Source organism: Lissotriton helveticus, chromosome 2_2 (assembly GCF_964261635.1).
Source record: "Lissotriton helveticus chromosome 2_2, aLisHel1.1, whole genome shotgun sequence".
Taxonomy (NCBI): domain Eukaryota; kingdom Metazoa; phylum Chordata; class Amphibia; order Caudata; family Salamandridae; genus Lissotriton; species Lissotriton helveticus.
In genome coordinates, this window is record NC_136060.1 from 27,157,069 (window position 1) to 27,175,790 (window position 18,722).

The following is an 18,722-nucleotide window of genomic DNA, read 5'->3' on the forward strand; positions in this document are numbered from 1 at the left end:
TTGGTATCGGAGGCCTTGGGGGAATGCTGGGTGGTAGGAAATTTGTGGCTCCCTGCAGACTCCAGAAGTTCTTCACACACACAAGGAAAGTGTGTTCCCAGTAAAATGTTGAGGTTTGCAGAGTGTTCGACCTCTCACCCTTAAAGCGGTCTTCCACCAACTTTTTTTACCTTATGCCTCCTCCTTTTTGCTGCATCTTTTTGTTGGCCATAGGACTCTGAACACGTTCCCACTGCCATTCGGTGCTAAAGCGTGTGTTCTTCCTAAACATGCTAGTAATTGGTGTATACCTTATTGGCTTATGTTGAATTACCTGCAAGTCCCTTGCATAGTGGTATAATATACCCAGGCACTGTACTTCAAATGCTTCTAGTGGGCATGCAGCACGGATTGTGCCACCCCCTTAAGTAGCCTTTCAAGCCTGTCACAGGCCTGCTGATGCAGGCCCTGAGCACGCAGCTCACTGTCATTTCAACTGGCATTTAAGTATGCTTGCCAAGACTTGGGCTTTCTCTCATAGGTTTACATGGAGGAATGGCTGAAATTACTTTAAGCTGCAATAGTGGCTTACAGTGGAGCAGCCTCATACTGTTTACTGTCATTGGATATACTATTAAAAACACTCCCTTGTGGTAAAGGTGGATTTGTCATTGATAGCTTAGTAATACCACTTAAAGAAAGTGGGTATTTCTGTGCTCTAAACTCTTTGTGTGCCTTTTAGGTTGACTCCAGGCTACATTGGAGGCTGGGGGAGAACATCTGTGTTTTCCCTGGGAGATAGCCATAAACTAGGGACTCAATGGAAACTGCAGACCCCTGATTTTCAGGGGCCTTCCTGGTACAGACAAGGAGGTGGAATTGGCACCTGCATTCCGAGGGTCAGGGTCCTTGCGGGGAACAGCCATTACAACGCGGTTTTTACCACGCGTTGCTTTTACATCGCATGTGTTACAACTCATGCGATGTTACAACCCGTGGTAAAAACCACGCATACCGTAACACTGCTTTCGCTTTTTAAACGCATACAATGTAATGAGTAATGGCTGCAGCGGTGGCTATCCATGTTGTTGTGAGGAAACTTAGGCTGTTTCCTCACAACAACGTGCACCAAGTAGGAAGGAGGAAGCAGGAACCGGGAACAGAGACGGCGACGCTGGAGAGGAGAGAGGTGTGGGGGTTACTTTTGTAGGGTTTAGGCTAGTGTAAAAGTAGTGTTGTAATGTTTGTGTTGTGTGGCTTTTTTTTATAACGTTTTAGTGTGTTTTTTTTGGTAGTGTAGTGTAATGTTGTAGTGTTTGTGTAGTGTAGTGTATTTGTATTAGGGTTTAGGGTAGTGTAGTAGTGATTATGTAGTGTAGTGATTTAGATTTTAGGGTAGTATAGTAGTGTTTGTGTAGTGATTTAGTGTAGTAGTGTTTGTTTAGTGTAGTGTTTTAGGGTGTAGGGTGGTGTAGTGTTTTAGGGTTTAGTGTAGTGTTTTAGGGTGTAGTGTTTTAGGGTTTAGGGTAGTGTAGTAGTGTTTGTGTAGTGTAGTGTTTTAGGGTTTAGGGTAGTGTAGTAGTGTTTATGTAGTATAGTGATTTAGGTTTTAGGGTAGTGTAGTAGTGCTTGTGTTGTGATTTAGGTTGTAGGGCAGTGTAGAAGTGTTTGTGTAGTGTAGTGTTTTAGGGTGGTGTAGTGTTAGGGTTTAGTGTAGTGTTTTAGGGGTTAGGGTAGTGTAGTAGTTTGTGTAGTGTTTTAGGGTTTAGGATAGTGTAGTGTTTTAGGGTTTAGTGTAGTAGTGTTTATGTAGTGTAGTAATTTGGATTTTAGGGTAGTGTAGCAGTGCTTGTGTAGTGATTTGGGTTTTAGGGTAGTGTAGCAGTGTTTGTATAGTGTAGTGTTTTAGGGTTTAGGGCAGTGTAGTTGTTTAGGGTAGTGTAGTGTTTAGAGTAGTGTAGTAGTGTTTCTGTAGTGTAATTTTTTAGGGTTTAGGGTCGTGTAGTAGTGTTTGTGTAGTATTTTAGGGTTTAGGGTAGTGTTGTAGTGTTTGTGTAGTGTTGAAGGGTGTAGGGCAGTGTAGTGTTTAGGGTTTAGGGTAGTGTAGTAGTGTTTGTATAGTGTTTTAGGGTAGTGTTGTAGTGTTTGTCTAGTGTTTTAGGGTTTAGGGTAGTGTTTGTGTAGTGTTTTAGGGTTTAGGGTAGTAGTGTTTGTGTAGTGTTTTAGGGTTTAGAGTAGTGTTTTAGGGTTTAGAGTAGTGTTGTAGTGTTTGTGTAGTGTTTTAGGGTTTAGGGTTGTGTACTGTTTTAGGGTTTAGTGTAATATAGTAGTGTTTGTGTAGCGTTTTAGGGTAGTGTAGTAGTGTTTGTGTACTGTTTTAGGGTTTAGGGTAGTGTAGTAGTGTTTGTGTAGTGTTTTAGGGTTTAGGGTAGTGCTTTAGGTTTTAGTGTAGTATAGTAGTGTTTGTGTAGTGTTTTAGTGGTTACTGTAGTGTTGTAGTGTTTTAGGGTTTAGGGTAGTGTAGGGATGGAAGTAGTGTGGATACTGTGGTAGTGATTTTGGGTTAGGTTCAGTGTAGGGGTGGGAGTAGTGTGTTGTGTAGGAGGGATGTCACTTACCATGCAAACTTTTACTACGAGTATTGCTTTACCACGCATGCCTTTGCGTTGTAATGGCATGCGTGGTAAAGGCATATTCGTGGTAAAAGTATGCGATGTAATGGCATGCGATGTCATTGACATTGCGTAGTAATACCCGTGTTGTAATGGCACAAGTGGTATTACTATGCGATGTAATGACATACATCCGTCCTTGCTCCACTAAAGATAATGACCAAACATTGCAGGGTAGGATGGCAGACAGGACAGAATTTAGAGCGACGACACCAGCAGTCGGCTCCCATAAACCTCTTGTGGCAGAAGTGGTCCTTGATAGTGCCCCGCTGTCCCCATCCCACTTCCTGTGTGGCGGTCATTCTGCTGTGTTCGCTGTGCTGCCCGCAGTTGGGAACCACGTGCTGGGTTTGCACAAGACCTGCACAATAACTTTATTCAAAGCCGCTCATTCCTTAACCAGCGTTATTAGTGCAACTTACACACGTCGTCACTGGTGCTTCCTGCGTTACTCATGCCCTCGTCAGCTTGGGGTAACAGTGGTACTACCTGGCCAGGTTATTTTCCCAGTACTAGTCTGCATCATATGACTGCAAAGAGTGTGTTAAGAACTCATTGTCTTCTAGAACTGTAGCAAAATACATATTCTGCAAACATTTGGATATTCTTAAAAAGCCCTGCTGGGATTCATTTGAAAGTCAGCGCCTCATGATCTACTTATTGGATTCCTTTTGTCGTTTTGGTCTGATTGTGCATATTTTTATAAATCTGTGTTGAGTCTTTTTGTGGTGTTTTGATTGTGTTTCTGTATTGGTGAATTGCACAAATACTTTACACATTGCCACGTAGGATAAGTCTGCCTGTTGTGTGCCAAGCTACCAGAGAGTGAGCACATGTTATCTTTATTGTATTTCTGACTTGCCCTGACTAGAGTTATGGTCTCTACTTGGAAAGGGTGTAAACCTCTGTCAACTAGAGACCCTATTTCTAACACAGGGCATTATGGATAAGAAAATGTTGTGTGGTCCACACGAAGCACACCACCCTGGATTCCCCCGGGTGTGTAGTTTTCAGAACTGTCTGAGTCTGGTAGGTTTTCCCAGTCATAAACACCTGTGGGCAACTAGGCCTGGTTGCCCATAGATGTTTATAGTCTATTAGATACGATGCAACTACGTTTTCCACCCTCACTCTCTTTGTGTGAAAGGTTTTCCCAGGTAGCAGCATATTTAAACCCAACAAGTGCAGCCATTCACCATTGCAAGTGGCACGATATTGGGAGCTGCCCACATTCTATTCTATGGCTCATAGGTAAAAATAACACCCAAAGGAATAAACATGTCCTCTAGTTTGCATTTGGATGGGATTTCGTAGTGCACAGAGGAGAAACAATGCTTTTAAGGCTCTAGGGGTGAGGATGCACCATCCACACCAGTTTCTTCTGTCCAAAAGGCAAAATTCCTGTTGTCAGGTGGAGACTATTGATCGTTCTGGGTATGGAGTATGGCTCGATGCCAAGGTAGGCTGCACACCTTTTTTTTTTTCTTTTTTTTTTTTTTACACAGTTTTGAAATGCCTGGTGTTTAGTAGGCAATCTGTCCTCCTGGGGGGCAGATTGGGGGCAAATACCACCATCTACCTCCGGGTGGGGGTCAAGGAGATTGTCTATCTCCTTGTTCGGGTGGGGGCATTGGGGCTATAGTGGGAAGCCTCCAGCCATATATTAATTTTTAATTACAAGCTATTCCCTGATGTCTAGTGGGCTTTCTGCTCCTGAGGGTGGGGGAGATTGGGGGCAATCACCCCATCGGCCCTCCAAGATGGACAAGAAGACCATCGCCATTATTTTTTAGGGGTGGGGGCATGGATATCCCCGTGGGGTAGTGTGGCTCACTGTGGAGTAGTGTGGCTCACTGGTTAGAGGCGGCAGACCCGGGAGCAGAAGTCGGCTCGGGACCAGGGTTCAATTCCCGACGCGGCAGGGATGTGGACTTGGGTCAGCGGACTCGATAATCCTCGCTTCGGTGCTTAGTCTAATCAGGGGTTCCACTCGGCAACTCTGGGCATTAGCTTGCCTAATCTCCACAACGGCCCCATCAATTCCAGGGATGCCTGGCTCCACCTTGGGGACTCCCAGCAGGGACCATCCCACAGGGAAAGCCAGGACGGGTTCCCCAGAGTTATACAGCGCCAGGAAACCTACGGACGGGTAGCAGTGCGCTTTACAATCTCAAATACATTTACATTTACATTAACATAGTGTGCACATCCCACTCCTATCTATATGTTTTTCTATTTCCCTGGTGTCTGGGAGCTGTGTGGGTGTGTGGGGGGGGGGGCAGAAAGACTGATATATTTAAATTGCTATGGGGAGCACAGGCCCTTGCCGAAGAGGCAGCTCCCCCATCACTGGTGTCTAGTTGGTGGATCCCGGCTTGGGGATTGATCTCCTGTGACGATTCCCCTAGAAGGAATCCACTGGGCAGAGGTACCATTGGAAACAGGAGATACTCCCCTTTCCAATGATACTCCCTCTCTCCCCACCATACAAGAGAATCTGTGCGCAGGCTGGGGAGAGGGGGGACGGAGGGAGTGTCTGTAATATGCCCCAAGCACTGATTTAGTGAAAGTAAAACAAGCCCATTGGCTCGTTTTAGTTTCACTTTTACTATAATGACATCAGTGCGCCCTACGCGGCGATTGTCATTACAGTAAAAAAATATATATATTAAAATCAGGCTTCTCTAGAAGCTCTGCTCTTCCCAGGCTGCCAATGCTAAAAATAATATAAAGGACTCCAGAGGGGACTTTCTATGCCTCCTCAGTGTTGGCCAATAGCCGACAAGCTCACTGGGGAAGTAGTGCTGGTGTCGGCCATTGGCCAACACCCACACTTAAGGGGTTAACGAACTTCAGAACACAAACAATTAATCCACATAGAGGGGCTTTTCCCTGCAGATAGGTTAGATCCACAAACAAATAACTGATTGAAAAAACTTTCTTCCATTTTGACTACTTGCATTAGCAGTGCTTCTTGTGACTGTTGGTCGAGCATCTTTCACTCAGGCATTCCATAGAGTGGTAATGGAAGAGTGAATGCTGGGCGTGCACAGGGTTGCTGCTGGTCCTGCATCCTTCACTCTTGTGATCCTCTGTGTCTACGAGAATGTAGGTCTTGAGTTTCAAATTGCCTGCGATGTTTCCAGAGCACTGCTAAACAGCAAGCATTTTAAAATAAATTTTCATGGCAGTGAAAGCACAGAAATGCAGAGTTTAAAACTTAGTCTCATTATGCTGCTACTTCTGAGAAGTTTTCAGTTAAATATATGGGTGGCACCATAATAAATAAAATAAGTATCACGTACTTATCGATAGGAACACGAGGAAGAAAGGAAGTTTGGTCTATTCAGTGCTAAAAAATAGAAAAACGCAACACCAAACACTGTGATAATTGGAGTAGTTCCGTAGGTACAAGTTCCAGGAAACGCAGCAAATTAGTAGTCATAGGAACATTACAAAAACTGCATATTGTAGAAATGCTTCTGGAATCTGTTGTGAAAATAAAATGTTGGAATCCATAAGAATGAGGATTTGGGTACTTCTGACGGTTTCCATGAATTCTCACCTCTTCTAAGATAAGCATTCTCAGAACAGAAGTGTCATACTGTTCTAATCAATGACTCAGAATGCAACACGCATCGCTACATAACAACACATACCCCAAAAAAGTAATGTTGTTTTCATTGTTTAAAACTTCTCGAATGCAGTTTAAAAAAAACTCGGTTTAAGTAGTTATGGTTACAAAACAAAATCTGAAAAACACTGAATTTCCTCAGTAATGAGTGGCACCACAGTTCATCACACAACATCTATGCAAACCATGACCTCACCTTTGCCCGACAGATGCTATTGCCATTCAACATTTTTACAAACGAGTTTACATTTCACATTACCATTAACTTTATGATGAAAGAGATGGCCATGAATATAGTATTATTTAGCAATTTGTAAATGTGTTGTCATTTAATGATATTGTGCTTTTCGGTGGAGTTATTTTTTGGGTTAGTTATTGTGAGGCCATAAGCATTCTATTTAGTATATGAAGTATGGTTTACATGGCTGTAGTACATTTTTGTTTGCAGAGGTAACCAGAACTGGTGAATTTTAGATATTATTTTGTAAACAAAACTTCACTTTGCCAATTTTTTTAAGTGCATTTCAGTCTTTAAAAAATATATATATGTGTTAAGGTACAATAGCCAATCCTAAGTATAATTTTACCACATTTTTTCTGCCCAATAGAATTTAATTCAATGGTTTTCCATCTTTTCATTCCCAATCCTGAGATACTTGTATCTGTACCAGATATTAATTTTCCTGTTCCGTGAACTTTATACTTCTTTACATACTTTGACTTGAGGTGTCATGTCATCATATAAATGCCAAAGAAGTAGAGACCTACCTGTCCCATGCTTAGTTTATGGTCAGAGAACTTGCAGGTGACCATTTTTGGCTTCCAGTTTCTTCTCACCTGGCGAATGGAAGACTGAGGAACCCCCAAAGAATGAAATCCTTGATGTGCTTCTCCAGTCCTCCCATGCCCCCAGTGCAGATAGCATCTTCCTTCTCTGTAGAAGGAGGTGATGGTCTTAGGATCTCCTCCAATTATGAACTGCAGAAATGTGGTACGCAAATTATTCGTATTACCTTTAAGCTAATTAAACTAAGATGCTCTCCAACTTGTCATAAAGACCACAGACTCCAAGTCTGCGGTTCTCAGAGGAAATTCTGCCCTCTTAGCCAAGTGCTCAACTATAACAAGGGGGCCCCTGAAGTTAGATGGGGGCGGGGACGCAGGGGAATAGGGCAATCAAAATTACAGGAAAAGTCTCCACCCGTATTATTATTATTTATTATTTGGACATTTTTAAAGCGCCTGGTGACGCCAGAAGGCGTGTCCCCGCGCTATGGTAAGTGAGCAGTTGCCATCCCCCCCTACCCAGGTGCTATCTGCTAAAAAGGTGAGTTTTTAATTTTTTCCTGAACAGGGCCTCAGATGGCTCAAGACGGAGGTCTAGGGGCAGGGCATTCCAGCACTTGGGCGCAAGGTACCTGAAGGACCTCCCTCCCATCCGTGCCTTCCTAACTCTGGGCACCACAAGTAGTCCCGTCCGAGAGGACCGTAGATCACGGGTGGGCTCATAGTGAGACACCAGACTCTGAAGTGGCCCAGGGGCTTTGCCACTCAAAATGCGATGGCACGTGGAGAGGGCCTTAAACTCAACTCTCTTCTCCATTGGAAGCCAGTGGAGAACTTGGAGAGCGGGCCTAGAGGGAGACCTTCTCGGGAGTCTTAGCACGAGCCTGGCTGCAGCATTTTGGAGCACCTGAAGGCGCCCCATGACCTTGCCTGAAGCCCCCAGATAGAGCAGGTTACCATAGTCCAGGCGCGAGGTGACCAGGGCGTGCACCAGCGTCCTACGAGCCGAGAGGGGGAGCAGATCTAAAACCTTCCTCAGAGTTCTCAAGACACCGAAACACACCCCCGTCACCCGGCCAACCTGCGGGCCAAAGGCAAGGTCATTATCAAGCCACATGCCAAGATTCTTGGCCTCCAGGCTAGGTGTAGGGGCCTCACCCAGACAGGATGGCCACCACGCAGGCGACCACGCAGAAGGCCCGCCCCCCACCACGATCACCTCGGTCTTGCTGCCGTTTAGTTTTAAACAGTGTGCGGACATCCAGGCTGCAAGATCTTGCATGCAGTTCCTGAAGATGTCCGCCGCAAGGCCAGGGGAGCGAGATAGGGAGACGACCAACTGCGTGTCGTCGGCGTAGGACACAAGGTGTATACCGTGGTCTTCCGCGATGGTTGCTAACGGGGAGACATAGATATTGAATAAAGTCGGGCTCAGGGACGAACCCTGTGGTACGCCCTGGCCCAACTCGATCTCCCTCGAATAGCACTCACCCATCCGGACTTGGAAGCACCTATCAGACAGGAAGGACTTAATCCAACCAAGTGCAGCACCTGTGACCCCTCCTTCACTCAGACACTGTAGCAAGATGGTATGTGCTACAGTGTCGAATGCTGCACTCAGGTCGAGTAGGATCAGGGCCATAGTCTGGCCCTCATCCACGCCCTGGCGGAGTGCCTCCACTGCCGCCAAAAGTGCAGATTCCGTTGAGTGGCGGGGACGGAAGCCAAATTGTGAATCGTGGAGTAGCGATGCCTCCTCCACGAACTGCATCAGTTGCATATTGGCAACTTTCTCCGCTATTTTGGCCATGTAAGGCAGAAGAGAAATGGGGCGGAGATTGTCGAATTTCTCAAAATTCACATTGGCCTTTTTTTGTATTGAATCAAAAAAGGCGCGGAAAGGTAGCCAAGTGTGCCAAATCCGCGGGCTATGATACAAGTCCATAAACTTTCTGTATGTTTAAAAAATTAAGAGTTCACCAACAACATATTCCAAAAGCACAGTTGGACCCCAGCCACCTACTAAACCTCAAATTTAACGAGAACATAATTACATTTCTTTTTTTTAAATGGTACCAAAATCTGTCGATAGTTTGCCAACTTAAATTCAAGTTTGCGAACTTGACACACCCAATTGGCAAGTCCTTAAAATCTGCATAGAGTATGTGAACTACGGCAGCTGACCTGTGATGAATCTAGGAGTTTCATATTTAGTGAACTATAGGCAGTCTGCAAACTATGGGAGTGAATGTAACTTGAGTTCAAGAGTTTCATGGTTTATAAACTTTCTACACGGTTTGCGAACTTCAGAGAAGAGTCCGGGAGGAGTGCGCCAGTCAGGGTTGAATTCACAGACCCCATGCGCAAAACCACATTTCCTTTTAACATTTTAAACTTTGAGCCTAATTCTGGGGATTAGGTGGTATCCACCCTGCTCTCTCACATGGGTTGGATTTTTTGATTCAAGACATGGGAGCTATGCCCTGCTTTCTGTAATGGCAGCCACAAGAGAAGATTTACCCTATCAGCTATGTAAGGTCCTCGAACCAAAGTCTAGGTTAGTAAACCCGAAATGGACGACTTGGATGGAAAAAGCTCCCTCTTTATTTTTTAAGTTTTTTTGAATTTTGGATATGTGACTTGTCCTGGTATCCAAGTTTAAGGGCAGTTCACGAACTAACAGCGCAGATATCTCTTAACTTTTAAAACTGAGAAACCCACTTGACACATTTTTTCAAACACTCATAAACAACTAACTGGATTTAGACGAAAGCAATCAAAGGCACTCCTGAGTAAAGTTTGAGTTGCATTCCAAATAAAGGGTAATTTCATGCACCATTGTTTTTCTTTATGCGAGAGAAAGGAATCCAATGGAAAGCTTTGTGCAGATCAGTCGAACAGCGTCTAAGTTATTAGCATAAGAGGAACAGGCTTCAATGGAAACTTTGACTTAACCATAACTCTTTATTGCCTACGATATATTCATACATGCATGCACACACACACACACACACGCGTAATACTTAAAAAACTGTATTGTTTGTGTTGTGCGAAAGATATGGTTTGCATGGCAGGAGTCCAAGCTATGGGTTTTTTATTTCCCAAACTATAACTGTGGTTTTTAAAGTGAATTACAGAGTTTTGTAAACAAACATTAAAATATTTTTTTTTGTGGTGTCCCATTCTTAGCACCCACTATTGGCAGACTTGTTAATGTCCCTTGCACAGATGTATTGAGGTTGGGCCAACTTGCTATTTAAATATGGGTTGCCATTTTTTACAAGCCGAGCAATTCGAAGGTCACGATTCTGAGAATGGTGGCTCCCACTGTGTCTGATCATGAATATCTATATACTTTGTGCTTTAACACCAGGCCGAGTTTTACTGGCCTTTAAAGCCCGCCAGTGAACTTGTATGCCAGTGTCGGGGAGGGCCCGTGGGCACGTGCCCGCTGCCACTTCAGACCTCCTTCTGCAGAAGATGCAGAACATGCTGTGCTTCCCCAACCATGGCAAAGCCTATTACCTTCCCCCATGCCTGATTCTTAACCAACATCAGCTCCACTGCTCCGATTTATCGCCTGCTGAGAGCAGGTGGTAACTGGGAATTTAATTGTCTTCGGATCTGTCCTAACCAAGCCTATTTGAACACTGTCATTCCGGGTTTGCATAATTCTCCCCATTTCGGGGATGAAAGCTTGTTGCTGCATGGTGCATGAGTACAGTTACGATCAGGAATTGGTAATTGCGGAGCCTCACTCCAATCGGGGTTCTAAAGATGTTAAATATTGAGGCTGAATTAAGGTGCTGGTATACATATACAGGTATATTCTGATAGACTTTGGAAAAGCAAAAGAAATCGCCAGGTACTTTGCAAAGCTTGATTTCATAAATTGTCTTTAATTGGTTTAATTAAAAGTTCTGTTCTAGGTAAAAAAAATGAATAATTAGGAGGTGGCTTCTTTATACATATAGCTTTGCATTATACTGCTTTACTTAGAGTTTAAGTCAAATGCAATGTACCTTTTTGATGCCTGCCTTCCATCAGTTTAAATTTGTAAACAAGTGTCGCTGAAGTACATAAATCTGTACAAGCACATTATGATGCGTACTCGAGCAATAATGGGGCTCAAATTAAATGTATTTGTGTCAGTGCTACCTAATTTGAATAAACATTATTGTACTTTCTAATACCTTGCATTTGGTTTGTAATCAGCTGTCATTGATTTATAGAAGCCATTCAGTTTGTAAAACATAATGGGGCTCAAATGAAATGTATTTGTGTCAGTGCTACCTAATTTAGAATAAACATTATTGTACTTTCTAATACCTTGCATTTGGTTTGTAATCAGCTGTAATTGATTTATAGAAGTTATTCAGTTTGTAAAACATCATTTTCTAAATGTAAACAATCTTAAACTCTTGTATTTTTTCATTTAGGAGTTCCTACTCCAAGCCCGGAAATCCTTCGGCATACCCTCAACATGCTTGTGCGAGAGAGAAAAATCTATCCAACACCAGATGGCTATTTTATTGTGACACCACAGACTTATTTTATAACTCCCACCCTTATAAGAACTAACAGCAAATGGTACCATTTGGATGAGAGGATACCTGACAGGTCTCAGTGTACCTCTCCACAACCAGGAACTATAACTCCCTCCCCCTCAGGCTGCATCAGGGATAGGACTCTACCCAAAAGCCACTGCGACTCTTGCCATTGTTGCAGGGAAGATATGCACAGCATGCATGCTTCTACTCTACAGAGGAAATCACCAAAAGATTGCAAGGATTCCTATTGCCCCCCATCTATGTGCCAGGTACCACCCACTGAAAAAAGTAAAAGTACTGTAAATTTTTCATACAAAGCAGAAACGCTAACCAAGTCGAAAGATGGGGACAAGCCACCGAAAAAATTTGGACTGAAATTGTTTAGGCTTAGCTTTAAAAAAGATAAGACGAAACAATTGGCTACATTTTCAGCTCAGTTTCCACCTGAGGAATGGCCCTTACGGGACGAGGAAACCCCATCGACCATACCAAGAGATGTGGAGGTAGAAATTATCCGGCGTATTAACCCAGATTTGACTGTTGAGAATGTTGTGAGGCACACTGCACTAATGAAGCGACTTGAAGAAGAAAAAGCTCAGAGAAGCAAAGCAGGATCCTCAGCTCACCATAGCAGCCGAAGCAAGAAAAGTAGGAATCACAGGAAAGCTCATGGAAAATCTCGGTCACACAGCAAAACAAGGGCTTCCAAAGCTTCGGATGGCTCACACCTGGATGTACCTGGGGAAAGAGAATACGAGTTCTACAATCCCCGAATTCGTTCTCCACGGGAAGGCTGTTTCATCATGGAGCGCAAGGGAGGAGATCATTTTTTTGTGCACAGTAACCCTAACCTAATTGAATCACATTTTCCAGTGACTCCAGAATGGGATGTGTCTGGTGAATTGGCCAAAAGGAGGACAGAGATGCCTTTTCCAGAGCCTTCCCGTGGAAGTTCACACTCAAAGGTCCATAGAAGTCATAGCCATACGCAGGACAGAAGGTCAAGGAATGAAAGGTCAAACAAAGCAAAGGAGAGATCTAGGTCAATGGATAACTCTAAAGGTCCACTGGGTGGGACGTCTTTGGGTACACCTGAAGATATAGTTGAAGGCTTTAGCCCTGATGATAGGACGCCTAGTCTCTCTTATATCGATGACAATACATTAAGACCTTCACAGTCACTTACCCATGAAAGAGTATTAATGTATAAAGAAGCATGCACGCCTGATCTGGGTAACGGAATTGTAGAAACCCCCAATTCATGCAACTTTATTGAGCAGGACATGCCCCCAGAAAGTGTGCCCTCCTACAGCGATCTAAATGCATGTACTGCAAAAGTGGTGGCTGATGACTATTTTCAGTGTAATACTTCCAGTGAGACTATCCTCACTGCTCCTTCCCCAATGGGGAAGAAGAAAGAGGAGTATGAAGCACTGACATTGTGTGATGGGATAAAGAGACTGTCGCCTTGTGATAGGCAGCCACAGCACCTAGCCAGAGAACCCCTACATATAGCCAGGGAACCACCACACACAGCCAGGGAACCACCACACACAGCCAGGGAACCACCACACACACCTCGTGAATCCCAACACACGCCTCGTGAATCCCAACACACGCCTCGTGAATCTCAGCACACGCCTCGTGAATCTCAGCACACGCCTCGTGAATCTCAGCACACGCCGCGTGAATCTCAGCACACGCCGCGTGAGCACACTCCACGTGAGCATACGCCGCGTGAATCTCAGCATACGCCGCGTGAGCACACGCCACGGGAATCTCAGCATACGCCTCGTGAACACACGCCACGGGAATCTCAGCATACGCCTCGTGAACATACACCTCGTGAGCATACGCCTCGTGAGCATACGCCTCGTGAGCACACGCCTCGTGAGCACACGCCTCGTGAGCACACACCTCGTGAGCACACGCCTCGTGAGCACACGCCTCGTGAGCATACGCCTCGTGAGCATACGCCTCGTGAGCATACGCCTCGTGAGCACACGCCTCGTGAGCACACGCCGCGTGAATCTCAGCACACACCGCGTGAATCTCAGCACACGCCTCGTGAGCTCACGCCTCGTGAATCCCAGCACACGCCGCGTGAATCCCAACATATAGGCAGGGAACTTGGAGATTATAAAGAGGAACCCTCTAAATTGCCAAGTTGTGGTCCAGCTTCTATATTGTCTGGTCAAGCTCCCGAGTTAGTTGCAAATGGACGATTAGTGCAACACCATAATGCAGACTCTATTAGCATTGACAAACGGAAAGAATTATTTAGTAAAGATACTCTCTTTAAACCCCTTCATAATACTTTATCTGTGAACAATTTTCACAAGCCTCTTGTGCCCTTGCTCAAGTCCCACCAAAAGACGCCCACTGACCCACTGCCAATCAGCTGCGAAAACTTTGAGCAACCAATCATCACCTCAGTTACTCCGACATTGCCAGTCTCGCAGCGACAGCAAGAGACCTCTGGTAACCAGGAAGCCTCATTTGACTATTATAATGTTTCTGATGATGATGAATCTGAAGAAGGGACTCAAAAGAATGTCGAGGAGGAAAAGAATAGGGACGATGTGGGTACCATGCAGTGGCTGCTCGAGCGAGAGAAAGAAAGGGACCTTCAAAGAAAGTTTGAGAAGAACCTAACACTTCTCAATCCAAAGGAGACCGAAAACAGCAGCAGCCAGAGGGCCACCCACTCTGCTCGACTCGACAGCATGGACAGCAGCAGCATCACTGTAGACAGCGGATTCAATTCACCACGGTAAGAACACTGATTGTATTTTGTTAACTTGGAGATTAAAGAAAAAAGTAACTGTTCCTTGGAATTTGCCTCTCAAACTATTTTCTTTAAAATGGAAATGTACAGCGTTTTGTGGCATGAGTGTACAAAGTGAAACATGATCCTTTTTATCCAATTACTGCTGGCAAAACCAAGTGTTTGTAGTAGCCACACAACACTGAGCTATTGTTACAAGGTATGTTTAGTTTCAAAGCTGCCTAGGTTTTCTTTGAGAACGCAGACGACCATCTATATAATGTACAATGGCCACAGCGCACATTTTGTTGCAAGGAGGCAGAGCACCGGCACCAAAGCATGACTGCTATCACATAAATGACCAAACCACTTTGTACCTGAAAGGGTCAAAGTTAAGAACTTTTTTACCGTGCATGTCTTTGTGTTTTTATGTGTATGTTTTGACACTTTGATCTGAGTTAGGTGCTGTGATTTTCACTTTTGTTACTCCTTCCGAAGTGCGTTGTTTCTATGTGGTACTATCAATAACAATCTTTAGCTTTTGCTAATATTTCCCAATCAATTTCCTTAACTCTATACTATGCGCTTTCTAAGTGTGTTTCCAAATGATATGACCCAAAAAGGCTGACTTTAACTTGAGAAATATTTTCTCTATCTGCGACCATGCCGTGACACTGTGAAGATTTGTAGATGTCTTGGCCATATTTTTGACTAACGGCTTATCTGTGTAGGCCTTCCATGAAAAGTGGTTTTCTCTTTAAATGCAGCTAACTTGCCTCTAGAAAGTATAATATATTATCAAATCAAAATAAAGAGTTCAACTAGGATCTTTCCTCGAGTCTTTTAAAAAGTGAAACAGCATAACGTGATGTGTGAAAAACACTTTAGGAAATGGCAAATATTTCAGCTGATTAAGCATTTTCATTTAGTCTAATTTCCTGTTACATTATACGATTAGCTATTTGTTAGTTTTTTAAATTTAAGTTACGTTTCTTTTTCCACCGAATATGTTTCTTAATCTGCGTTCTTTGGCGGTAATAGGTGGCGTTTCTGAACTTGTTAGTGGATGTAATTTTGAAGTTCTTCTTTGCGCCTACATTTATGTTTTGCACTGGATTCTGCCTGGTACCATGGAAAGCTGAGCACATATTCTGTCCCCAGCATAATCTACATCCCAGTGTCCTTAGGTATGAGATAACATTTGGATCATTGTCTCCTTCTGTAGATTTGACCAAGTGAAACCAAACCTCCCCTCATCAGAATGCACTGTTCAGTGGACCTGAAGGTGCAGTGTCTGACAGGACGGTAATGCTATGCAAGGTATTTGCCAAAGTAAAGCCTCAGAATTTCAGAAGCAATTTTAAAAAGGCACCAGTGGTATCTTAGTCCTCCGCCACGTGTTTACCTGTGGGAGTAATGATGGAAAAAGCTCTTTAAGAATAGAGCCAGCTAATATTTCTTAGAAGCTGTTGATGAGGAAATAAATTGATGTGAAACAGAATGGTGTGCTGCTATTTTAAATTTACTTGAGGTGTGAATGCCACTCTTGATGCTAATAAATGTATTATTAGGAGGTTAATTCAGGTGAATACAGAAGCTTTGCTCACATGTTTTTAAACTTGCATCAAACAAATTCTCAGTACATTTCAAGTAATTTAATTTACTAGGTAAATGCAGAAGAGAAGAAGAAGCATAGGGTAGGGCGAAATCAGATGGTCAATTGAAGAATGATTCTTCCGTATTCATTTTGTTGCAGGGAACATGTTATTCGGCATGTCCATTTTTTCAGTATAAGTATTTTCCTTGTGCACCTGTATTCACCTTACTCGGCATTAGCCATAATTGTGAGGGCTCAAAGTGAAAAGCTGCGCTTTAGAAAATGCATTGATGTTCCATATGAAACTGACGACGTCTCGACCTTTTTCTGCCCATTTTGACAATTCAGTATAATCTTTAGATTGTATTGTCATGTCATTGTGCATTCTAATGACCACATTTGATATTTGGCTCCAGTTGAGATACCTGTGTGCAAAACTGATTTTCAGTATATGTAGAAAACATAAAACTAGGAAACTCAAAACAAACTTGTATAATCAGATAAAACAGGTTGTCAGGTTGATCAGCACACATAATTAATTAGAAGAACTAAAACGCACAGTTAATATAAAATCTTTATAAGCGGGAATAGGTCCTTCCATCCAGAAACTTTTGTTATTTTTTAGTTTGTTTCATCAGGCCTTCGCGGAAACATCTCCATTCTAATGCAGCTTTCTGTAGAAGTGCGTTTTGGATGCAGTTTCTTCAATCCTCAGAAGAACTTTGCTCTTACAGCCTGTCTTAGCACCAAATAGAATCCACCCCACTCACTATTTTGGAGATGCTACTTATTGGTTTGTAATACGAAGCAGTCACCAACAATAGATTGTTTCATTATTCCCTTCCACATCATCATCCTTTTTCTGCATTACTTTAGTTTTGCTCTCACTGTAAGAACACATAGGGTGAAACTAAACAATACTATCTTCTTATCAAATATAGTCATCTTTGGTCTCCCTCAGGAATCTTTCCACTCTCCAATACTTTTTAGTATATTCATGCTTCTGGTATGTGCAATATTTTGCATTGAGATAATTGCTAAACATATGAGGATTGCACTCAATTATGTAATCATTTTGAAGAAGAGAAGGCAACTCCTGGGTCCTATTCCCCTGTACGATTCACTCATTTTGTTCAAAAGCTACAATCCTAGATGAATAGGAATTATCTGGTGTTACTCGGATCCAAGAACAGATTTCTAATCCCAAAGTATAGTATCCTTTTTAACTGAAATGGTCAACTATTTACAGATCCTGTACAGATTATAGTTAGCAGAAACCTAATTATATTTTTGACTTTAGGTAAACTACAAGTGCTCAGACAGGACACTTTGTTATGAAAGATCTTGTTTTATTTCAGATTATGTATCCATATTCTAATACGTAGCATGTGTTTTGATGAACTGATTATTGCAACTCACAACACCTATGTCTTCCAGAGAGATGAGACAATGCAACGTTGCTCCTTTATTTGCTAATGTATTCTCCACCTTTCGTGTGCGCAATTTAGAGCGCCCACTGGCAATAGTTAGTAGAAATCATAGTTAAAACCTAAAACTCTGTGTTATTTGTAGAAGTTTAAGGAACCAAATTTATAAAGTGCCATCCATTTAAAGACAGTTTACTTTTACATTGTGTTTGAGGCTTTATTAGAATATTGCTCTTCAATGTCGCGTTTACTTCTTTTGGTCGCTAATTATGTCTAATTGACTAGGACATAACTTCCCATTACTACTGACCATGATATTTTTTCTCTGTTTATGTATATCTTGGTGCCTGAAGTTCAAAAGCATCTTGGGTTTTGTATGCCGAGCAGAGAAACATCATACTAGTTTTGTGTCTGGAAATGCCGTAAAAATCTAGGAAAGAGAACATTTTCTTGCCACATTAAATTACTTCAGTCAGGTGGTGGAGTTTTTTCATAGTTGGTTTATCACTTGCATCAAAGTACCTGTTCTGTTTGCTTACTCGTCCAAGGTACAGTTCCAGCTGCTGGATGCCATTTTTGTAATACATGTATTAGTAATATTATCACTTCCTTACATAATTCCCATTAGCTGAATGAACAAAATGAAAAGCTCTCTGTAGGAGATGTAGCTAGACTCCGCATTAAAAATGAAAAATATTTTTCAGGGGAATTCTACTAATGAATTCAGCTCCTGTACACTGAACTAACAAACTTTACAGTAAATCAATCTTTTTTGTTGAAAAGTATTTATAAAGTGCACATACACCAAACGGTTTCTTGGCGCTAAGTACAGACGCATAACCTACTGCTCGCTGTTTCAGTCATATGCATGTATTGAGAGCAATGTGTCCAGAAGTTGTCTGGATCTGGAGTAACAACCAGTCATTCTGATGTTATGTGGGAGGGATTCCCAGAAGCAGGAAGCTAATGCAGAAAATCTGAAACCTCCAAGTCTTTTCTTCTTAAAAGAGAGAGTACTGAGAAGGTTATGGTGAGTCTACCTCAAGTTACGAGTGGGAATGCACTTTTGGATATGGGAGGAGATAAACTCTGGACTGTTACCATAAAGAGATTAAAAAATGATGCATCCAGTCTTGAAAGCCATACACTCTTTTACCGTCAACCAGTGTAGTTTCTCATTAGGGGGTGATATGGCACTTCCTAGGTTAGTGGTAGATTAGTCTGGCAGCCTGGTTTTATGCCAATTGTAATCTACTAGTGAGGTTTTCCGGGAGGCCTAGGCAAAGAGAATTTATATAGTCTATCGCGAG

The 18,722-nt window shown here is 42.8% G+C and overlaps 1 protein-coding gene across 5 annotated transcripts in view; it reads left to right on the top strand.

Annotated features, from left to right (window-relative positions):
• Nucleotides 1-18,722, top strand: part of STOX2 (storkhead box 2) — a 599,364-nt gene that overhangs the window by 555,242 nt on the left and 25,400 nt on the right. For all 5 annotated transcript variants that reach the window (XM_078678002.1, XM_078678004.1, XM_078678005.1 and 2 more), the window contains exon 3: nt 11,511-14,394. In XM_078678002.1, coding sequence (XP_078534128.1) covers nt 11,511-14,394 — 2,884 coding nt within the window. The remainder of the gene's footprint in view (nt 1-11,510; nt 14,395-18,722) is intronic.